Consider the following 24919-nt stretch of genomic DNA (forward strand, 5'->3'; position numbering starts at 1 on the left):
GAAAAAAGAAAACGTATGAACGTCTGTCTCCTTTATCTTCATTGCATTACCTCTGAAAGCATCTGTCTATGCAATTCTGACACTGCTCAAGCCTCAGAAACCCATCGGCTCTCGCTCTTTCATTCCATAAATATTCACCGAGCATCTGCGATATGACCTACACTCTTCTTGGCATGGAAACAAGAGACAAGAAACATAAACATAATAACTAAGTGAAAATAGTAAAGTATGTCTAGGAGGCAAAAAGAGCCACAGATGAGAGAAACAGAAAAGAGTAAAGGGAATTAGTACGCTGGGGAGTAGCAAGGCATAAGGTACTCTTTTAAAAATAGTGGGCAGGGTGGGTGGGCTCTCTGAGAAGGTGAACTTGAGCAGACATCTGAAGGAAGTGAAGAAGTCAGTCAAGCAGATACTTAAGGGGAGGAAGGTATCTCCCCTGCCAAGAGTTAAACCAATATTCACTAACGGCAACATGATGACCCCCTCCACAGTAAGCTGAAAGGGGAATTACACAGCCCCATATATAATCACACGCTGCGTCTCCTGGCTATACCCTAGGTTTTACCCCCTAAGTGTTATTTCTCAGGAAAGAGGGAATTAATTACTTCACATGCTGACAGACTTCTCACAAAACAAGGACTCTCTGCCACTTTATTTTGAACAGCAAAATGCTTACTAGGGAAAACACATTAATCAAAACTGGTTTGGGAACTTTATTAAAGTCATCTGATGGACTTAATTTTTTAGGAGGAGGGAGACACATCTAACAAAAATTTTAAAAAATTCCTACGGCATGAAACAACATTTTGGGTGCTGCAGTACGCATGCTTCTTAAAGATGGCATTTAAAAAAGCAATGTACAAATTCTATACACAAATGAAAATGAACAAACTACTAAGAAGACCCTGATGGGACACACAGAGTGCTGAGTGTTAAGCAAAAAAGGCCATTTACGAGAGATTCCACTTGTATGAAGTTCAAAACCAGGCAAAGCTAACCTTTGGTGTTAGAAATTAGACAGGCTGTCTCTGGGGAGGAGGTGGGGGAAGTGGTGGGAGTGGCCAGAAGAGGGCTTTGGGCTGTTCTATTTCTTGACTTGGGTGCTGGCTACCCAGGGGCATTCATTTTGTGCATTCACTGAGCCATATACACTTAGGATTTATGCACTCTCCTGTATTTGCATTATTTTTAATAAAAAGAGGGTTTTTTTAAATTTAAGTTTGCATTATGGAGATTTCTCATTCACCTCTGAGCTGGGTAAGAAAAAAAACAACTATCCTAGTGTTAAATGAATGAGTATTTTTTGACTTAGGATAGAGCTTCTAGTGATGGCATCACTCATGAATTTTTAAAGTGCTGAATTCCCCAAACAATTTGGATGAAAGTAAATATGATGAGCTTAAAACCTTATTTTAGATGCCCCCAAAAGTCACTCTGGTGATGATAAAGATACTGAAGGCAAAGATGCATGAAAAGAGTGGGAACAGAAGTATTTTGTGAAATGTAAACATGGGGAGAAAAGTATTATTTCCAAATGGATATATTTTATATATCTACAAAAGGCAAGTACAGCTAAATTAATAATATTATAAACAAAAATTTAATTATTTCAAATATATTCCTAAAAGGCTGAAAAGTTGGCTCCAAGTTGTGTTCTGGATCTTTCCATGAGGAAAATTTTCCTCTCTTATCCAACATGCGCTATGTACTGATACTGCTCCTTGCTCCTTGTGGCCGACAAGACTCATAACCACAATTCTGTGTCAACTAGAAAACACGGAGAGCCAAAACTGTTTAAATAAATGAACCCCACAGAACTATGCAGTCCACGATAGCAGCCACTAGCCACATGTGGCTATCAAGCACTTATAATGTAGCTAATGCAACTAAGGAGCTGAATTTTTCATTTTATTGGATTTTAATTAACTTCAACTTAAATTTAAAAAGTGAAGCAGTAGAAAATATTTTTTCTGTTAAACACAACTTTATTTTGTAGGACATTTCACTTTAACTCTTGGAAAGTTAGCATCCAAATTGAGATGTGATACAAGTATAAAATATATACCAAGTTTCAAAGATTTTGTTTGCCAAAAAAAAAAAAAGAATATAAAATATCTCATTACAAGTTGAAAACATAGTATTCTGGATATATTTTATATATATATATGTAATAAACCATTGATAAAACATAGTACTAAACATAGTTCAATAAAATATAGTACTAAAATTAATTTCACCCTTGTTTTTACTTTTTTAACACGGCTACCATAAAATTTTAAATTACATGGGTGGCTGAAATTATATTTCCATTGGACAGCACTGCTAAGGCATAAAATGCCACTTGTGATTAGCGACTATAGGGGAGAGATAAGAGAATGAGAAATCAAGCTGGAAAAACCAGTATATTTGAAGATCTGATGAACAACTATGGCGGAGTACGGGGTGGGGGTGGGGAGAAAAGAGAAGGGGAAACATGCCCAAGAAACCAGTGCTTCTTTTAAAGGCCCACGGTCAGGTAAGCGGGGATGGACCCAGACAGCAGGGCAAACACGATCTAGGATTCCGCAGCTGTCAACAAATCCAATGACCTAGTTTTTGCTGACTATGTGTTAGAAAGATGGCCATGTGTGCTATTAAAAAGCAAAAGAATGACAGAGGCGCTGAGCCCATGTCTTTCTAGAGGGACAAAAGAGGAGGGAGTTTTAAATTGCCCTGCTCCAGATTTCCCTTTCATTAGAGGTGTGGGGGAGGATTAGGAAACACCAAGTGTCTGGGCATAAAAACTTGTTCTAGCAGAACCAAGAAAGTGCGATGAAGTCCTTCACGCTTGTGAGTGATGGCCATTGTGTGCAGTTGGGAGATGTTAGGAGCCCACTGTAAAAAGAGAGGAGACTGACCCCACTGCGGCTAACTACCTGGGATTGTCCCTGGTGGTACAGAAACAGGTGTCTGGGAAAGAGAAGCAAGGGGAACGTTCTTAAATTATATCTGAGAAATGCCGTGGTAAAGTAAGCAAGCAGGTTTCTTACTGCAGACCTTTTCAGAACCTTGACTCTTTTAAGGAGCGTCATGACTCTTTTCAAGAGGATTTACAACATGCATGTTCCCAAAACACATGGACTACAGCACCTCTTTTGCTGAGGAGCGTTGCAGGAAGGGCACGTTATCAAGAAGCGCTGGGTTAGGAGGAAGTAACTGAGATCTTTAGCTCCTTCTGGCTTTACCCTCAGCCCCAAAGGAACATTACTGTCTGCTATAAGCATGGTTCGGAAGCACTGGGAACTAGAACCTGGTGGTCATCGACTTCAACAGCTGTGAGAGCAAGGTACATCTCAGGTGTGGCCACAGCCTGTGTCCTAGAGAAGCACCCATCCTTCCTCAGCTTCTGGACTTCCCAGGCTGGCCTACAGCCAACCAAGCATCCGAGCTTAAAGCAAAGTTATGTGCACCCTGGCGTCATCAGCTTCCTACCCACAAGTGGAGATGGAAGAGATATTAGCCTCCCACCATGCCAAATGCAACCCAGGAGGGTGGGAAGGCGTCCTGAGAAGTCTGACAGCCAGGCTGAATTTCTCCCTAGAACAAAGCATTCATGGACACCTATCTGCCATCTCTCTTGGTGTATTTTCTGTTTTCCCTCCAGTCTTTTGTCTGCTCCACTAGCTCCTAGAATATTTTCTGATTCCCTGGTTTCAGGGCAATTTCTCTGCAGAGACCACAAAGGAATGCAGGCCTAACAGCCACCGGCTGCCCACAGAGCCAACAACAGACTGCTTTCTGTTCTAGGCACATCTAAATGCCATTTTTAGGAATCCCCAGTTAATTCTGTTTCTGATTCAACCTACAAGTTTGCTTATTATTATTATTTCAGGCAATATATGTTGCAAAAGCTAAAAATACACGGGCAAGTTCTAATCCCCTCGTCAGGTGTTAAAATTCAGTTGGTTAATAAAAAATTACATTAGGAGAACAATGAAGATAACACAGCAAGCCCGTGGAAAGAAAGAACATCTTAAATTTAAAAGTGAAAAAAAAAAAACCCAAAAACCAAAAACCAAAAAACAAAAAACCGACAAGACCAGAAATCTCAGAACCATCTTAGGAAGAACATAGTAACACACATGAGTTCTATGGGGGTAAAGGGCAGTGGTTTTTTTAATTAGAACCCAAAGACATTTTGGAATAGGCCTTGTAAAATGTGTGCTGGAAATGGAGAGGCCACCAAAGCAGTCTCCACAGAGGTGGCCAATGACCTCATGACCACACCACCAAGGCCCTTTCTGATTTGTAGTCTTGGGGCACCAATAGGGTTGACAGACTCTCCCTTGCTGAGGCAACCTCGGCCTGCATCACCCACTCTCTTCCCGTTTCCCTCAGACCTCTTAGTGACTTCCTTTCTGCCTCTTTTCTCTGCATGGCCTTTGGTGCTGGAATTCCCTGGGGCTCAGCTCCCTTCCTTTTCAGTGATTTCATCCATGACCAAGTTTCAATTAGCATTTTCCAGCTGGTGTCTCCAGCCCGGATGGCTGCCTTGAGCTCCTGCACTGGAGAAATGATGCCCTGGTCCACAGTCCTCCTGATCTTAGTAAAGGCCCCTGTCCGTCCAGTGGCACAGGCCAAACCTGCCCCTCTCCACAGGTACCGTGTGGAGTACACAGTTCAACTCTGCTGAGCTCCTTGGCTCCATAGTTCTTAAGTCAAACCACCTCCCCACATCTCCACTCTGACTGTAAGCTAAGCTACAATCTCTAGCTTAGCTTAAAAGAGATACTCCAACAGTGTCCTAACTCCATCTACTCCTGCCCCCAATCCACTCTTCACATCTCTTCCCGAAGTGTACATCTGGTATCATTCTTGTGCTCCTCCTTCAGACCCTAGTGGCTTTCCATTGCATTTGGGATAAGACCCAAATCCTGAGCCCAGAGGTGAGTCCTAGCCACCTGCCCGGTCTCATCATGCAGCACTCACCATCCTTTCTCTGTGGTCAAATCACAATGGCCTCCTTCCCCTTCCCTGTACCAAACATGCTCCCTCCCACCTCGTGGCCTTTGTCCAAGCTATTCCAGTAACCACTAGCCCGGACTCTCCCTCACCTATTTACCCCTTAGATCACAGTGCAAACACCACTTCTTCTTCATGGACCACTCCCTCCTCCTGCTGCCAGCCTGGGTCATGGTCCCTCACTATGTTCTGCTCTGGAGCACTTACCCATTTGTGATTATGCCTCCATCAGGTGACTACCTGCTCCCTGTCTGTGTCCTCAGCTACACTATAAGCTTCATGTGACCACAGACATTACGGGTACTGGCTCACTAAGGTATCCCTGAACACCAACGCATAGGGGTCCTCAACAATCTGTTCAAAGGAGCATGAACGGATTTTGGCCCACTGCTGCTGGATCTTGGATTCAGGCAGAGACAATGAAGCACAAGAATTTGTCTTATTTCTTGGGAGTGATCAAGACAAACATATGGCCCCTTCCCTCCCCTCAGGCTCAGATTAACTTCAACTGACTTCCCTGGACAGAACAGGAAGGTCCCAGGCCAAAGAGAAAAGCAAGAGAGCAGAGGATCAAGAGGGGATGGGGCAGGAGAGAGGTACTCGCTAAGAAAACAGAGACCTCCAGGCATCAGGACCCACATTTTCCCCACCACTCTGAGCCTCTAAAGCCTATGAGGGTCCACCTATCACCTCCCCAAGCCTGAGGAATGGGCGTCCAGTGCCCTGTGTGCATCTGATGCCAACTTTGTGGGCTCACCCAACCTGGGCCTGCCTCCACCTTTAACTCACCTCTGACTTGTTTTAACTTTCTCCTCTCTACTGGTAGCTTTTAGCTCCTACGTAAAACAAAGAAAACTTCCTCCACCTGTACCCTGAGCCACCACTTCCTTTCTCTCTTTCCAAACTCACATATTCTTAAACCCATGGAGGGAGGTCTCTGCCTTCTCTACTCTTAATAACTGCTCTCGTAAGATTTACCAGTAGCCTCTGGTGGCCAAACCAGTGGGCCACCCAACCAGTGGGTTCTGAATCAACCTCTTTCCTGCTTTTATACTATTCTCTTCCCCCAGATTCTGTGACATCATCTTCTTCCTTTTCTCCCCTTGCTTCATAGAAGTTCTTTCTTTTTCTCCTTCTCTGGGTCTTCCCCAGAGCTCTAGCCATGGCGCTCTCCTCTCTCCCCTCTGCAAGCACAAATAAGTTCTCAGGTCATGACTCCATCCTGTCTCATGGCTTTGCCACCTCAACCAATGGCTACTCAACGTGGGGTCCTCAGCCCATTCCTGCTCCACCAACTTCCTGTTAACAACCCACAACCAGAGAGATACACGAAGTTAGAGTGAGCATGTAAATACTCTTCTAGCTATTCAACACTGCCACCATGTTTGTATTGTATTTTTGAAAGTATCACTTCTTAACAGACTGGAAAAAAACCAAACCAAATAAACAAAAATTTGGTCCTTCACCACAGATAATCTGAGAAACACTGAACTAGCTCTTACAGTTTTAAACTGATGGATTAACTTACAGTGAAAAACCAAGAGACTTCACAATAAGAAAATAAAACATTACCAACTTCTCTAAAGTTGCTTTCGAGCAAGTTTACCCCACCAAAATACAACTGGGTTGGTATTTCCACTAGGCAACGATGAGCTGATGCTGAGTGGCGGCTGGCCCTCTGAGAAGGGTATGCGCCACCCAGATGACACCTGAACCTCCTTCTCTCTGTCACTACCTGCCACTACTACCTACCCTGTGGGCCTCTGCGTCTGCACCTCAGACAACTCCAGCTCCATTCCTAGCCTCCTCCTGAATTCCAGCCCAACAACCACAACTGTCTTCTGGAATGTTCCCTTGGGTGTCCCACCAGTCCCTCAGTCCTAACATGTCCATCACCAATCTCATTACCTCTCTGGCCCTGAATAGCTCCTCATGCCGTGTGTTCCCCGTCCTCACAAGTGACCCTACTTCACCCTTCAGTCACCTGGGTGTCATTTCAGGCTCCTCCCTCCCCTCCTATGATACAATCTTGATGATTCTTCCTCTGCATTTCTCTTTTGTTTCGTTCATTCCCTCGACAAATGTTTATTAAGTTCTGGAGGCAACAGCAAACAGGATAGCTGTCTCCTCCAGCAATGCCTCACTTGTCACCCCAGGCTCTTCCCCGCTCACCCCCCAGTTCTCTGTCTTCCACTCTGACGACATGCTCATTCACACACCATTTTGCCTTCACTCCTCCCCCACTCCTGCCAGATTCACCTTTTTAAAATGGCACAATTTGCTTGGCTTGGGGATAGGTGGGGGTGTAGGGAGGTAAGGGAAGCCTTTTTTCATATATTTCTCCTTTCATTCTGAATTGGTATCTTGCACTAATTAAAATTAAACTCTCCGCACCGCACTTGTAGAAATGAGGCCCTAATGCTCAGCAATCAGACAGAAAGCAAATGATGAGTCATTTATATACTACAGGCAAGTTTCGTAATCCTGGGGATTTAGGATATTCCATTTCATTAAAAGAAGCCACTTAGATTTTAAAGATCTGCTGGCGTCTTTTCTTAAGGTCAAGACCTTAAGCAGCACCATTTGGTTTTTGAAAGGGCAACGCATCTAGTTCAATCCAAGCCACTGGGTTTCTGACAGTGAGTTGGCCCCCATAGGACAAGGCAGGGGTCTGCCTCGTCTCCCCTCAACTGCCTATATTCAAAAGTCTCTGTGGTCCAATGGAAGACAAACCTAGTTCTAAGTATATCATGTGGGTCAGTGCTCACCCCTCCATCATAAAGGGGAGTGAATCTAAGGGGCAGAACCCAGAGCCGAGAGCCTGAGGGCAAAGACCTTGAAGTCTCACCTGGACAATGGCTGGGAATGTGGCTTTCTCTGTTGGGCAGCAAGGCCTAGAGACCCAGCCTACACTGAGGGGAGGCCTTCTATGGGCTCTAAAATCTGTCTCCATGTACCAGACCCAGTTATACCTGTCTGCCTCCCATGAGGCCTCTCCTCTGCCTGGGACAGCCCCCTCTCAGTCCCTGAGCACCACACAGAAGAGGCAGCATGGCCCAATGGTCTGGAACGTGGCCTCTGGGTCACACAGGCTGGCTTCAAACCTTAGTTCTGCCTTTCACAGTTGTAACTGGGCAAACTGCATAGCTCTCTGTGCCTATAAAATGGGTCTAAGCCTTCAGAGAGGGTGAGATGAGGATTAAGAATATAGTATGTGTGAAGTCTGTTAGCAAAGGGTCTACCTGACACACAGAGGGATTCCCTCTGTGCAGTGAAATCCCATTTAAAATTCAAATAAACCGATAGATACACAAATATGGGCCAGCAGCGTATAATACAGCCAAGGAGCCCAATCTTTTCCTTTTCCTTTCTTCTTCTTCTTCTTCTCCTTCTTTTTCTTCTTCTTCTTTTCTGGGGGCGGTGGGGATGGGGGGGTTCTGTAACCTGCTGCAGGGGCTCCAGCCAGGTAGTAAACCCTGCCTGCTGTACCCCACCTGAGCTGGCTTGAGTAGAGCTCTGTTTCATGTCATCAAAAGAACCCTGCCCAGAACAGGCTTCCTCTTCCCTTTGTTCATCCCAAACTGCAGCCAAACAGAACTTGACTCTCAGCCTTGAGCTTTCATTCCATGCTCCTGCCCTTACCAAGAACAGTACTGTCCGCCTCACCCCTCCATCCATCCCTCACTTTTCAGGGCCCTCACTCTATACCACACCTCTCCAAAACCTTCCCCACTTGGCCACAGAACCTTCCTGCTCCACCCGAGACCCAATGCCGCCCGCTGGTGCCTCTCCTGTAGAAACACCTGCCCAGGCTGCATCCTTGAACAGTCCCCGGCCTTGGGCAAAGCCCTCATCCTCTTGGAGCTCTTTCCTCCTGTCTAGAAGGGAGACCCCACTGCCAGTGGGGCCTCTTGACCAAAATTACTGTGAAGCACAAACCAGGAAATGTGCACAATGACTCTGCAATCTTCAAAGGGCTTTCCAAACATTCGAGCACTTTCCCAAGAAGCTCCAAAGAAGGTAAAGGAATTTGAAGATGAACATGTAAGCCCTTTTTGTGACATCATTCTGTCTCTTTACAATCCCCTGAGAACTCTGAAGAACAGGAAATTGCAAGGGGCCCCACAAATCCACCAGCCACACAAGACAAGCTCCGGAAGTACCTGGCGGCCAAACCTCTGCCTCACAGGGGCAAAGACAGCACCTCTGCTTTCCCACAGCCTTGAGACTCTGTGTCCCTGGAGCATTCGCTTCTAGGACTTGGAACACACAGTCTCTCCGAGTCTGCCCATAAATCTGGCTTTTAAATGTTCTGTGGCCCATAATAAATAATGTACATAAAGGGCCGGTTGGATGGAGCACAGCAGGAAACAAGAGGGGGAAAAAACACAAAGCAGTAGCCCAGATTTAATTTGAGCAGCTAAAGTGCTCAGAGAAATCATCAGACCACACTGAAAGGAACAGAGTCATCTTTATATAATTCCCTTCGCTCTCTGCAGAAAATCATGATGGAGAGGGCCTGTAAATTACGGCACCTTCAGCTAATTTTACATGACACAGATACAGATGATTTTATTTTTCCTAATTGTGGAAAATAATGAAATCTCCTTTCCCTCCTGCCATCCACGTTCTCTATCCAAAAGTTCCACTAATTTAAAACATTTGGTGGAAAAATAATACTGGGCCATTGTTCTTAAGAAAAAAAAATCTAATCACTTTGAATTTAATTCTAATATGCAGAGAATATGAGCTTATCCTGTGTGATGGTACAATGACAAAATGAGTTAATTACCATCGCATCGTAAGACGGATCTGCTTGTCATAGAAACGGGAGCCATTATTTCACACAAAATAATGACCTAGATGAAAAGGAATGACTAAGCTGTAGTTGCCAGTGGCACAGCTTCATCTTGGTCTAAGTGAATGGCAATTAACAAGTGTCACCACTCTCTCTATATACAAATAGGGACCAGACTGTTCATTAAATATTTACTGAAAAGACACAAATGGTTTTTAGTATATTTCTTCCCAGGAAGCTCTCAGGGTCTTCTACCTGTGTGATGACAGAAAAATTTACACATGTGTAAAAATCTGCCATCAGTTGGAATAGCTGTTGATCCTACAGAGGGGCATTCAGTTCCCCTCTGGTCTTTGCACACGGAAGTGGTGTCTTCTCCAGAAATCTTGTCCAACAACAGAAAAGAGGAGCAGAGGGAAGGAGGCCCAGACCCATCATTTTGTCCCTCTTCTGGCTGTCACTGCCACTGGCTGAGAAATTAAAGCCACACTTTGCACCAATGACCAGAAATGCTGGATCCTTCCAGGTCTGGCCCTCAGCCACACTGGACAGTGAGGGACAAATGGCGGGACAATCTCAACACCCCTGAGTCGCTGGCGGGAAACTCTACCTGCACCTGCTGGCCATGATCATGAACCACCTCTCTACTGAGAGGAACGGAGGCAAGAGATTCTGGGATACACATAAGGAGACAAACTCCAGGTTAGAAATCTCTTATTGTGCAAGTTGACTAGTCTGTCTGGACCCAGTGCTTGTTGTTTGAAAACCAGGGTTATTGCAGGAGCAGGATGGCACTGTGGGCTTTTTAAAGTATATAATTTTCAAAGTGCTAAAAACATAATCCTTATACAAACATAGAATGAGCAGGTGTCGATGCTTTATTTAATTAATTATGAAACAAACTATCGGATACTGATGTGCACACATACGTGTACACACACACACACACACACACACACACACACACAGATGTCTACCTGCACCACACACACTACACACACCAGTATCTGAGTGCCCACTAAGCAGGCTGCTTTCTCCTTAAGACCTGATATGTGCACAGGGTAATGGGCCAGTCATGCAATGATCTGGTTTGTTAAGACAAATCTACCAAATCATATGGGTTTTTGTTTGTTTTTTTAAAGATTTATTTTTTTAAGGGAGGAGGAGAATGAACAAGTGGGGGTGGGGCAGAGGGAGAGAATCCCAAGCAGGCTGTCCGCTGAGCAGGAAGCCGGACATAATAAGGCTCGATCTCACAACCCATGAGATCACGGCCTGAGCCGAAATCGAGTCGGCTGCTCAACCAACTGAGCCATCCAGGTGCCCCTCAAATCGCGTGTTTTTAAAAGAGCACTCTTGATAGTATGGACAGAGCCTCATGCGCTCATCTGACCCATTTACCCCTCAAATATTCCAAGCATCCCAGTCTTGACTACAAGCCTATTTCTAAAACGATTTTTCCCCAGTACTCAGATCATGGGGTAAGTTCTACCTCTAACATATAACTACCCAAGTTTATTAGAACATTTTATCTGCATCAATCCAGAAAAGAGGGCCCTATTTATATAGACTTCTACAAAAGTTGGGTTGTCAGGCTTATGCATGTGTGAAGAAAAAATGCCCTTCTCCCCCTATTCCTTAAGTAATGATATGAATTCCACCAGAGTAGAGTCTCCATTGTCCTAGTAAAATGATCAGAAATGTTGACCTACGAGGTCATCTGACTTCCAGGTCTTAACACCCCCCCATACACGAGGGGGGTTATTCCTAGGGCCTTGTTGAGCCCGAACATTCAATCAACGTTGAAGGGAGAGAGACAGGAAGGGAACAACAACAAAAGTATCACTGGGTGTTTAAAGAGACAATCTCATTATTTCAATCTTCTGCAAAAATCCTCTGAACAGCCCCCGCTGCATTTACAGGGCTGTCCTGGCCCCTCCTCCCATCCCTTGCACTCCCTTTCTCTCCCAAAGCTTCTCTGATCTTTTGATTCCCCTCTCTCGCTCCTGCACCAGGCCCTCACACATGCTGCTCCCTTTGTTTGGAGGGCTCCCCAACCTTCCCTGTGCAGCCCCATCACCAGGTCACTCCTCCTCATTCTTTCTGTCTTGAAACGAGGGACCTCCCTGATAGCCAGACCACGTGGTGTCTGCTTGTTCCTCCGCCCGGCTGCTTCCCTGCTGGTAATGCTCATTCCACTCCTCCAGGGTCTGCCTTCCAGGTGTGAGGACACGAGCGCAAGGGACCACAGCCCTTTGGTTCTCTGTGTCCAAGCGCCAAGCAGGCAAGGACTGTTTCTGGCCCAAAGTTGATGGCCAACACTATTTATTAATGAATTCACTAATGGACAGACTGGATCTCAAACAAAACATCATCAGCTCTCAAACAAAACATCAGCAATAATTCCACAATTATTGTGGAAGCCTGGGTGAGAGAGAACAAGGTAAACATTAAGGAATGAACTTAGCCCCACTTTGGGCAAGGACATTCCTTCTGCAGCATATGTCATATTGAAACTCAAGTGAACCTTGCAATGAGGCAGGAAACCTCACAGGGCACAAAGAAAAGTTCAAAACCAGATACATTTCCGGGTGGAGAATGATTCTCCTGTAACTAGGCAATTGTAGCTGGTATAACAGCATGCCAGTGGCCACAGGACTCTAGGGTGCTCTCACACTAGGAAGAAAGGTGGCTCGTGGCAATGAAGACCCACAGGACAAGTGGAAGGTGGGACCTGGGCTGGGGGTAGGGGTCACACCATCTTGAAGGTTTGAAGGGAGTCCCAGCACTGGGCCTACAGGCCTGTCAGCTATTAATGTCATTCCAGCCTTAAAAGACAAGGTCCAGGGTCCTGCCTGCCTGGAAAGGGGGGAAGCTACCTTGTTCCTGAGTCATCTTCAGCCTGAGGAATGTATGTATGTGGGGGGGGGGGTCGCCCCCCTGTGGGGCTGCCCAAAGACCCAGGCCCAAGGAGGCACTGGCTCCTGTCCCAGCCCGTGGAGTGTGGCCAAACTGCCCCAAGCCAGCCTCCCCCAGTTTGCACTGCAAACCTGTCCAACTGTCTCCTCACTACAGTGCTTACCTTCTTAATGAACTCTGAGATAAGTTTTTGGCCTGTCAGGTGGTCTAAGGAGGAACAGCAATCTAATTCCAAGATGTAGCGTTCATTGTGAAGATCACTTTTCTGAGATCTGAAGAGAGGAAAAAAACACAAAGATTAAGATTTTGCACTATATATACATAGTGTGTGTGTGTGTGTGTGAATATATATATGTGACTTATTGGGTATTTAATGAAACCCCAAATTCTTTCCTGAAAGTAAATGTCAAAAAAGGCACTGATGAAAAATAACTGATAGTAAAACTCAAATTTTTATATACGTATGTATATAAAATTATATACATCATGGAAAGACCTCCAAGACATAGTATCAAGGAAAACACACCATTATAGAAGTTGAGGACAATATAGCTTATGCATTAAACAACATACACACACACACACGCATGCACACTTCCATAATGTTTATTTCCCATGGGTTTGTATCTGCCAAGACACAAAGAGGCAGACCAAACCACTAACAGCATTTACCTCTGGGGGATGGAGAGGGTCTGCCTGGGAACTGGATCTAGGGGTGGTAGTGGTAACTGAAAGTGGCTTTAGCTATATCCATAAATTTTTTTCACTTTTTCTGAAAAGAATATATTCCAGTAGCATTTAGAAAATTAAAATGAATTTTAAAAGACTTTTAAAAGGTTCAACCCCTACAGAAGGCAATCTGGCAAAATCTATCAAATTAAAGATGCATTAAGAAAAGAATATAAGGCAGCTAAAGTTCTGGGGAAAGAGTGGGTATAAAGGTTGTTTGGGGCAAACAGCTGCAGGGTTCTGGTCAGTGCAAAGGTGTCCAGCGTGGTCCGGCCATCTCCTCACACAGGTGGCGCAGCCGCTTTCCTCTCTCCCACCAGGTAGATGTGCATATGATGTGACACTATGCACATTCAGGAGAGCCAGCAGCAAGTGGTCAACAGAAGGAACTCTCACCACTTGACGCCATTCCTTTGAGGGGCTTCCATATGACACTTACGTGGGCCTGAGGAACTCCTGAAAGCCATATGATTCTCAGAAATGGAAGGTGATTCCTTGGCCCACCCAGCCAGGCATAAGGCAAGAGCAAATGGATTGCCGCCAAGTGTCAGCAGAACATGTACTCTCTCTCTCTGGGTAGCCAGCCAGTCATGGGGATCAGGACTTAGGAACCAGGGTCCTGAGCTCTGTCCAGGGTTTCCAGCACAAGCACAACCACTCCCCACTGGCCAAGGGGCGAGCAGGGCTTTCTCGGCCCACTTATGAGAAGCTCTACCAAAGAGGGGCCCATGCCAGCCCCTCTAAGAGCAGGTATGGCCAGAAAATTCTTAAAGTGGGCACTTTCACACCAAACTCCTAATACACATATATCCCACCAAATAAGTGGTTTCTGAATGTATATTTGCTATATTTTAAAAATGAATTTCTAAGATTCTTATATATCATTAAAAGCAATTTACATTACCATTAACCATCTGGGTATGATTTACGTGAAATTCAAAAGTGAAAACATTTTAAATGGGCATTTGGTTTTTCCCAGGTGTGCAACTGTGATTGGGTAAGCAAACATCAATAACATATTTTGGTTTTATTTTTCCTTCTAACATACCTTTCAGGAGTAGGGACTGAGGCACATACTTTTAAAATGTAAAGGAATAAACGGATTCCAAACTGGTCAAACTGGAATAAACTAACTCTAAAAGAAGAAACCAGTTCTCTGCCTCAGACTTCTTGCATTAAAACTTCATCAGACTAGATGTGTGTTCTCATTTTTCCCCACATTCTCATCCTCTACCACCCCCAAACAAAAGACATATTAAGAGGAACGAAAGCAGAAGATTTCAGACTTTTCGAAGAGAAGACTTGGTCATGACATACTGTCATGGGTATTTGTGAGGTCTCAAACAACGAAGACAGGCGTGGGAGGAGAGTGTTCTAAGATGTGAAATCCCAGCTGCTCTGTCACATGAAAACAAACGTCAGACTGTGTGAGGTTACTTATAAACACCCACTGAGATTTTAAATGAGTAGGTTGAAAAACAGTAATTTTAAATAAGTCGACACTGTATCTACTCAGTAAAACACTCATAAAATGATTGGAGTCTGTCTTTAAGCAACTTACACCCCAGATTCATAAGGAATAATCCTTAATACAGGATCTAATAACTACCATCTTTGGTTCTAGAACAAGAAATACTATAGGAAGGAAGGCAGCTCTGATTCATTTCATCAGATAATTTATTCAGTTATATCTGAACTGAAAGGAGCATAAAATACCTACAAAAATGGGTATTATTACAAATTTTCTAGATGAAACATGAAAAATCACATCCTGATTTATAGTCTTGGCAAAGCAAATCCAATGGCTACTGAGGGAATAGATGAGCAACTAATAGGTATTCCCCTGCCTTTAGGAATTAGCTCCACAATTTAACCACAGTAAAGATGGCTGCTGTGATGAACACACCTTAAGGTGACCCCTTCCTCCCAATATTCCCCACCTGCTGGTGTTCGTGACTCTGTAAAACCCTCCCCTTGAGTGAGAGTAGGACCTGCATTTTGCTTCTAACCCATCAGAATATGGCAAAAAGGATGGGATATCACCCCTGTGATTATGCTATGCTGTAAAGCTCCATTTTAGCAGACTGGAGCTGCATACTTGTCTTGCTGGCTATGAAGAAGTAAACTGCCATGTTATGAAAGAGCCACGTGGCAAGGAACTGTGGACAGCTCCTGGCCAACAGTTGGCAAGAAACAGGGATTTCAATTCTATGGCTGCAAAGAGATGAATTCTGCAAAGAACCTAAGGGAGCAGTGGAAACAGATCTTTCCCCAGTTGAGCCTCTGTTGAGACCACAGCTCCAGCCAACACCTATACTGCAGCCTGATGAGACCTGATGAAAAGAACCCAGATAAGCTACAGAAACTGTGGTATGATAAATACATGTTGTTTTGAGCCACTAAATTTGCAGCAATTTATTACAGAACATAGAAAAATAATACAGTTGTTGAGTAGGAAGAGACATGGCAGCCTCATGTTCAAAATAAGCTTCCCACCGGTGATCAAGTGTAGGCCCAGGCCCACAAGATCCATTCAGAACACCTGAGACCAGCCTGAAAGCAGTCACTGACAGGTGATGAGTGCTCCATGTCTCTGAGGACAAGGACCACCCTGGGAGAGAGAAGCAGACACCCAACAGACGTGGCTCCAGGGGCCAGGCTGTGGCCCTCCAAGGGATCACATCAGGAGGGAATAGATACTCTGTAGTCAATCAAGTTCCTAAGGAAGAAGCATTAACATGAAATCTCAGCTGAGAAGGCATTTGCCACCCTCCTATGAGGGAGGGGAAACATCGCTTATGTTTCCCCAAAGGCCATGTCCTTGTGTTATTCTGGAAAAGGAAATGAGAAACCACCAAACTTCCCCTGGACTGAAGCTGTGATGGTTTCCACTTCTGGAAAGAACAGAGATTTGGGTTTAAACAATAAAAAAATATGCACAGAATGCATTTCTGGAGATGTAGGATTAACTACCTAAAGCCTCCATCATCGAGAAGTTAACACCAAATACTCTGAAATTAAATGTGAGCACTCTAAGAAGAGCACTGCTAACAATGAAATATACTTCACCACCTCCCTCTATGGTCTATTCCACAATTTTCTCCAGATTTGTCAGTTACAGGCTACAGGTGCTAAATCGAACTAGAGGTGAATCAGTGAGAACTAGAGGTCAATGATACACCTCTAGTTCACTTTGGACAATTTAAACCATCTCTAGGTGACTTTGGACAATTTATTTAAACTTTCTGTGTTTCAGTTTCTTTCACTGCTAAATGGGAATATTATGAATAGCTGTCTCTTAGCATCATTGTAAGGACTAAATAAGACAAAAGCACAGGGTATGGCAGGAGGTCTGGGCTCAGCAACATTAGCCACTGCTGATCTAGTGACTACCATCTATAATACCATTCTTTATTTTCCAAACACTCTTCACAGTTCATAATTATTCGTTTGATAAATATTGACCACAACTACTACTGTGTGCCAGGCACTATTCTTTAGCATATATCAATAGACAGAGAGGCAAAGATCTCTTCCCTCATGGAGCTTACAGTCCAGTGGAGGGGGATAGGCAAAAAACAAAAAACATACATGAGCATATAATATTATGTTCAGCAGGGGTAAGTATAGAAGAAAAAAGAAACAGCAAGGTGAAGAGAATCAGGAGTGTGTGAGGGGAAGCTGCTGCAGTTTTGTTGTTGTTGTTTTAAAGACTTATTTTATTTATTTATTTATTTATTTTTAAAAGATTTTATTTATTTGACAGAGAGAGACACAGCGAGAGAAGGAACACAAGCAGGGGGACTGGTAGAGGGAGAAGCAGGCTTGGAGCAGGCAGCCCGATGTGGGGCTCGATCCCAGGACCCTAGGATCATGACCCAAGCTGAAGGCAGATGCTTAACGACTGAGCCACCCAGGTGACCCAAGACTTATTTATTTTAGAGAGAGAGAGAGCATGAGCAGGGGGAGAGGCAGAGGGAGAGGGAAAGGGAGAGAGAATCCTCAAACAGACTCCCCACTGAGCGTGGAGCCCAGTGCAGGGCTTGATGCAGGGCTCCATCCCAGGACCCTAAGATCATGCCCTGAGCCGAAATCAAGATTCAGCTGCCCAACCAACTGTGCCACCCAGGTGACCCTAGAAGCTGCAGTTTTAATGAGGATGGTCTGGGTGGCCTCACCGAGAAGGTGACATTTAGAATAAAGACCTACGGGGAAGTGAGGGAGTTGGCCATGCTGATATCCAGGATGAGAGCTTCCAGGCAGAGGGAACAGCCAGTGCAAAGGCCCTGAGGCGAGATAATACAAAGAGGCCCCGTGGCTGGAGCTCAGTGAATAAAGGGCAGAGGAAGAAGAGACGACACGGCCAGAAAGTCAACGGGGAACAAGGTAATGTAGACCTTACAGGCCATACTGAAGATGGTAGTTTTTACACAGAAAGACAGGGGAAGCACTTGGAGAGTGTTGAACAGAGAAGTAACATGATCTGGTTTATTTTACAAGGCTCCCTCTGGCTATAGGAGGCAGCTAAAAGACTAACTCAGTGGTCCAGCGGGGAGATGATGGTGGCTCAAAGTGGATTTTTAGTAGTGTATCAGCAGACACAAAGGCTGGATTCCAGATATATTTTCAAGGTGGAACCTTCAAGACTTCCTCGTGGGGTGCAGAAGGCAGAAAGCAGATGAGGATGACTGAGAATTTCTGTCCCGGCAACGGGGAGACTGGATGAAGTTGCCATAGCTAAGACGGGGAAGGTTATGGGTGGCCAAGTTTTGGGGGAAGGTCAATAATTCAGTTTCAGATGTGCTGAATTTGACTTATGCAGCAGACATCTAAGCAGAGATATGTGGTAGACAGTTTAATACATATTTCCATCTGGATTTCAGGGGAGGGGCTGGAGATATAAATTTGAGAGTCATCAGCTTTCAGACGGTATTTAAAACCTAAGGCTGGATGAGATTTCAATTAATATAGAGAGAAAATAGTCAAGGACTGACCTTGGGACCCTCCACCATGAAGACACTGGGAGAAAAGAGAAGAAAGCCCAAAGAAGAAAAAGGAGAAACCAGAGTGGAAGGAAGAAAACCAAGAGAATATGCTGTCTGTCCTGAAAGTAAAATGCAGGAAGCATGTCAAGGGGCAAGGTATGGGCCAGCCTGTCAACTTCTTCAATTAACAGACTTATAATCTTCTCTTCAATTTACCAATAGTCTTGAAATCCCAAAGGGAAAGTGGATTTAGTCCATCTTATGGAAGCAAGTGTAAAGAAACCTGTTTATATTATGATTAAAATGGGTCGATTATCAAATTAATCCATTGATTTGGGTCCTGAACAGCTTGGTTCCTTGAAAAAAATAAAAACATCTTCATGCTGCTAGGTCAATTCTCAAAAACTGCCTGGGGGAAAATTAACTGAAAAGAGCTCTAACCCATCTCACATCTTGAGGCCCCCACTTGGTCGCAGCATTGTAGAGTTGAGGGGGGTTTATTTCCACTCCAAAAGGATTTTCTGAAAGGAAAAGGAATAAAAAGGATATTACTGAGCAGAGATGTGATGTGCTGAAAACCAAGAATACATAAGACAAAACAAATTCAAATTCTCAGCATAACGACACAGTGGTAAAAAGGCACATAAACATGGTGGTCCTGACTGCTTAGAACACTGGAGAGGCAGCTAAGACTTCACAGCCCAGTTAAGTTTTAAAAAGCCATCACAACATGACAACTAAATGTAGTGTGGTACCCCAGACTGGGTCCCATAACTAAAAGAGGACATTAATAGAAAAAGTGGTGAAATCGAAATAAAATCCACAATTTAGTTAACAGTAATGTACCAGGGTCAATTTCTTAGTTTTGACAAATGTACCATGGTAACATAAGATAGTAATGCTTGGGGAAACTCGATGAAGGACATAAGGGAATTCCCTGTAATTTCTTTGTAACTTTTATGTTAAATCTAAAATTATTCCAAAATAAAATTTATTTTTGAAAAAGAAAGAAAGGCATTCTATATTTTTGGGTATATGTATTTCCTGTTTTGACTCTGTAATATTTATTCTCTGAGTCAGTGTCTCTAGACTAAACTACCCCTACACCCCTCCCTGACTATACTTCTCCTATCAGAGACCCCTCAAATCACATCAGGGCAATGTCTAAAATAACTGGGTCTGGAGGACAAAAGGAAAATGGCCTTTGATGTGCCCCAACTTCACACACTGGAACAATCCAATGAGAAACCTTGGGCTCTGTGAATCAGATAGGGTTTCCCACAGGGCAGGCATCCTCAGCCCTGGCTGCATTTACCTTTGGAAGCACTTGGGGAGCTCTCATAAATTCTGATTGATTGGTTTTAGGTATGGCCTGGGCAAAGGAGATTTGGAAACTCCCAGGTGATTCTAATGTGCAGTCAGAGTGAAGAACCACTGCACAGGCAGGGTATGTTGTATCTGCTACTGTCCTGGAGATTTTCCCTGGCCAAGAACTGAGCAAGTCCATGGAAAGAGAAAACACAGAAAGAATGACTTGTACAGACCAATAATGTAGACTTCTCTACCCTCAGAAGAAAATAAACCTTCAAAAAGAAAAGAAAAAGACCAGAGATTAAGGAAATATAAAAGAAGAATGAGGAGCTTTCTCTATGCCTCTTTTGGTCAGAAAAACTCAAAATATATCCAACTTCTTGCTCTGCTCACTTCTTTTTACTTTTTTATTGTGGTTAAAACATACATAAGAGAACATTTACCATTTTAACTATTTTTAAGTGTACATTCAATGACATTAAGCACGTTCAGAAGGCCGGACAACCATCACCACTATCCATTTCCAGAACTTTCTCATCATCCCAAACAGCCCTCACTTATCTGACCCCTTATAAATGGGATGCGGACCAAAACTGAACAGAAAATTTTAAATAAACGCTTGTAGGGACGCCTGGGTGGCTCATCCTGTTGAGCGTCCAACTCTTGATCTCAGCTCAGGTCTCGATCTCACTATTGTGAGTTCAAGACCTGAGTTGGGCTTGGAGTTGGGCATGGAGCCTACCAAAAAACATGCTTGTACAACAAACACATAAAAGCAGATTTAGACACTGAGCATTTGTGCACAAACTCTTAATTGTAAGGCAGGAGAGCAAAGAGCCCCTAGGCTGAAGTATCTCAGATGTCAGCATAACTGGCCACAGATACCAGAGTTGTTTAAGACCATGAGAAAAGACTGCTTATTCTGTGTTGTGTTGACCTCATTACTCACACACAAACATGAACTGTCATAAAAACGGTGGAAATCGGAGCTGCGCTCATTACAACAACCATGTCTGCCAAGGGTTGTGCGGTCACTCCCCAGGCAGCCAGAGGGTCAGAAGGTCACACCAGGGACGCAAACTCCAAGGCTCACAGGCAATGAGTGGAAGAGGGTATTTTTTGACCAAAATACATAATCTAGACACTTTGTTCTCATATAAGAGATACAGGAGTGGTCTTCATGTCTGCAGAGAAAAAGGCTCTCTCTGCTTTTCATTCGAACACAGAATCCTATCAGACACCCTCTCACAATGTCATTTCTGAGAGAAATGCAGTTGGAGAAAACCTGTCTCCGCCATGAGAAAAGTCACAGTGCAGGAGTGACGTTAAACGGTAGGCACTGTGCCACTACAGTGTTGGGGAGACAGTGGGAATAGAGGAAACCATGGTAACCTGGGCAGTTTACATCCCAGCCACCGCTAGCAATTCCAGGCCAGGGTTGCCAAACTTCTAGTTCTTTAAAAGAATTCATTAAATTGTTTTTATGTCAGCCATAACTGTCAAATTGTGGCTCCAGACAATGTTTTTTGCTATGTTGGCCATCGTCTTGGGATTGAATTTGACCTTCTGGCCACCAATCTCTGGCCTCGGTTACATACACAAAGCTCCCATGTGAGTCACAGAAGGCTGGATGTCAGGGAAGAGATAAGAGTGAGCAGATTATCTAACTGTATTATAATCAGAATAACCAACCCATAAACCCAATCCAGATAGTTCGTTCCTTGTAATGACTCAGCAGATTCTTCCCCTCCGTGCTCCTGGCTAACCCAAGATCATGATCAGTGCATCTACACAGCCCTTGCCAGCTCCTCAGTGGCTGGGACATAACCCTTGGCTAAGCCATTGAAAGAACATGTTTGCAAGCAAAGACCGTACCGTGTACGAGTACTTAAAATATTCAAAATTAACATAGGCAAAACGGTTAATCCTCAAATTATACTGACAATATGCCAAGTAGGTAATTAAATACCCATTTGGTTTCATGAGTAGATCTGAAATCAGTCTATTAAAAAACAAATGCCTGTCGAAAAACTATTATAAACTATACTTTTAAAAAATAAACACGTGAATAAATACTACCACACACACTACTTTTAAATAATAAACACGTAACAGATCTCACTTCAACTCATAAACTCCTTAGATAACTTCAAAGACCACGAGTTTAAACAACATCTCCTCTTTCCCAGGACACCAGGCCCAGTATGAACTTAAGTTGTAAAAAGAAAGGAGAGGATGTGCAGTTCATCAATAGAACTATTTTTGCTTTACTTAGGAAAAATCAGAAAGAAATGGTGGTAAACTCCAACTTAGATTACTAGGCACTTCTCCAACCAGAAAAAAAAAATTACTGAATGTCAGTTGATAGAAACAAATTCTCTATGTCTGGGAAACAGGAAGGATTTTTAAGATATTTCCCCCAAGGCAATAACAAGTTCAAGTAGAATAATCAGGATGGCTTTTTTTTTTTTAAGTAGTAGGAGAGAGGGAAATGAACTACAGATCTTAAGATTTGTCAAGGAAAGAAAAAAAGGTTTTTTCTCGTTTCATTAACTAATGTAAAACTAATGACAATAAAAAGATCTGTGTATTCATTCATCTGCTCATCACTTTCTTGACCACTGACCACATACATGTGAGGCACTGAGTTAGATCCTGCCATCAAGAAACTTACAGTCAATGGGCATCTAACTATCCAATACCGCTATCTACTGCATGCAAACCATATAAAAACAGAAGTGTTATGGCAGTTCAGTTACATTCAGTGTCAAGGATCAGGAAATTTTTTAAAAAGCAAGAAGTGTGTCAGCTGAGCCTAAAGCTGTATGGAAATTAGTCATGGGACAATGGATAAAAAGATATTCCAGGCACCAAGAACAGAAATTAGTAAAGATATAGATGGAAAAAAGCATGAGTTACAGGATGGAAATAATAAATAGGTCAGTTTGGTAAAAGGTGAGGGCTGCCTATCAGAATCAGCGGGACCAGTAAACAGGAGCCCGGTGAACATCTGGATGAATCCACTGTTAGGATGGACCTGCAATGCGTTTGCAGTGGGCAGCAGAGAAGCAAGAACCGTGGTAGGAAAGAAAGGATGGGGTGTGTCCTTACAGGATGGGACTGGACTTCATTTTGAGGGAAAGGGGAGTTATGGAAGGTCTTAGATAAGAGAAGACACTAAAATATAGACTTTAGGAAGATGAAGCAAGCCGCATTGCTTATGACGGGAGAAGAGGCGAAGAATGTCTTAGGAGAGCAGTAATGAGCTCAGCTGAGATTTTGCCGAGGGAGTGGACGGATGGGAGAGAGTTTAGGTATTTCCCGTCTCTGCATTTGGTGATAGTTGGGGTGGAGTGGGGAGAGGAGTACATGCTGCTTCCCAAGGATGCTCTCAGAACAATGGGGGAAAGATTTCCGATCATTTTATGACTCCTTCCCCTTGCAAAATAAATCAAATCTACCCCCCCCCAAAATGAAACTGTAGAAGTCAAAAACTTCCCCTAACAGTGAAGCTTAAGATATGCTTGGGGGGAAAAAAAAAAATCCTAGCAAATCATTAAATAAAGCCCCTAACTATACAGTCTATCAGGGGAGTTCTGAAGTAGGAAGTAGAAGGGAGAAGAATGAACTCATAGATGGGTCACTGCCTTTTCTTCTGATTTTTTCTTCCTCTTTCACCAACAGACATTCACCACTTCTGTCGATAAGGGTTTGGTATCACCAGGAACATTCCGGAGATGATGGGGGGTGGGGGGAGGCTGTGCAGATGATACCCTAACCACACACTCTTAGGGAGCTGCGCACTGCCAAGTGTGTGCAAGTCACTGTGGGCATCTAACTATCCAGTACTGCTGTTTATTCTCAAGAAATCTTGCCACATCCTGTCACACTGTTTACAGTCAGAGCCAACTCTCTGGTAGATAAACCGTCAGTGACTGCGCAGCCCAAGGAGATCACCATTAATCTTAAAAGCAACAGGAAAACAAACAGGCTTTACCCCCGTGGACCCTGTATAATGCAGCCGTGAATTTCAATCCCCACCAGGCTGGACTACAGAAAAGAAGAACCACAAGGAATGGATCTGGGGCAGGGTCCTGCTTTCTCTGGGATCCTGTAAGGTTCCTCATTTACTCTGAAAGATGTAGAAAGGACTAATACTAGTAGTAATGGACAAATAATATTTTATCACAAACCTAACACTGAATAAAAGCGGGTCTGCCTGATATTACTTCAGAAAAGTCACATTATCTGCAAACAAAACTAACGGGAATAGCACCCCACATGAATGCTCTTGATGACTCTCTCATGGGCCCTGTCCAGTTGAGTGACAGGAAGTCTCTTCTCTGTTTACATTCAATGCACATGTTCCAAATTAAAGTCCGTTTATCATTTCCTTCTTTTCTAGATCTTCCTACCTACACCCTCTAATTGAATTAGACAATGGGAATGTTCTGTATCTGTGCTGGCCAATATAGTAGCCACTAGCCACATGTTGCTACCAAGCACCTAAAATGTGGCTAGTGCCCCTGAGGAACTGAATTTTTTAATTTTATTTAGTTTAAATGAATTTACATTTACATCACTACACGTGGCTAGTGGCTACCTAATTGCCAAGTACAGCTTAATGCTCTTCTCATAATGTGAAAACAGATTGCCGGGGATCTTGTTAAAATGAAGATTCAGATCCAGCAGGTCTGGGAGGGGGCCTGGGGATCTGCATTTCCAAGGAGCTCCCAGGTGATGCTGATGCTGTTAGTGCAGACTACACTTGGAGTAGCAAAACCCTAACTGCTTCAGGAACCATCCGAGTGACCCTGAAGTTTCCTGATCAGGGTCTCTAAATTTTTTGATTACATACTAGGTCAGTAAAAACTCCTGACTACTACTGTAACAACATCTTACATGTGTTATATAAAATACATATAAAATAAGTTTTAAAAGACAAGAAGCAAATGAAATAAGCAATATTTTAAAATTATAATCACAATAAGTTCATACTATGAATACCTAATATTTCAAGACTTAATATACACTTGAAACGAAATTCATTGTTAACAATAGTGGAAGTTAACCCACATTTCAAAATGTCTTCTTGATGAGTCCAAATATTTTTGGCCATCTTCTCACAGATCTGAATGGTAGGTATTGGGTTTTTTGTTTTGGTTTGGTTTTTTTA

The 24919-nt window shown here is 43.6% G+C and overlaps 1 protein-coding gene across 3 annotated transcripts in view; it reads right to left on the reverse strand.

Moving 5' to 3' along the window:
- The window catches only part of RFTN1 (raftlin, lipid raft linker 1), a 204180-nt gene that overhangs the window by 76510 nt on the left and 102751 nt on the right, over positions 1-24919 (reverse strand). For all 3 annotated transcript variants that reach the window (XM_025882664.2, XM_025882649.2, XM_025882657.2), the window contains one exon: positions 12882-12990. In XM_025882664.2, the coding sequence (XP_025738449.1) occupies positions 12882-12990 (109 nt within the window). The remainder of the gene's footprint in view (positions 1-12881; positions 12991-24919) is intronic.

This window comes from Callorhinus ursinus, unplaced genomic scaffold, assembly GCF_003265705.2.
Source record: "Callorhinus ursinus isolate GAN/ISIS: 27379988/994484 unplaced genomic scaffold, GSC_fseal_2.0 scaffold1, whole genome shotgun sequence".
NCBI lineage: Eukaryota > Metazoa > Chordata > Mammalia > Carnivora > Otariidae > Callorhinus > Callorhinus ursinus.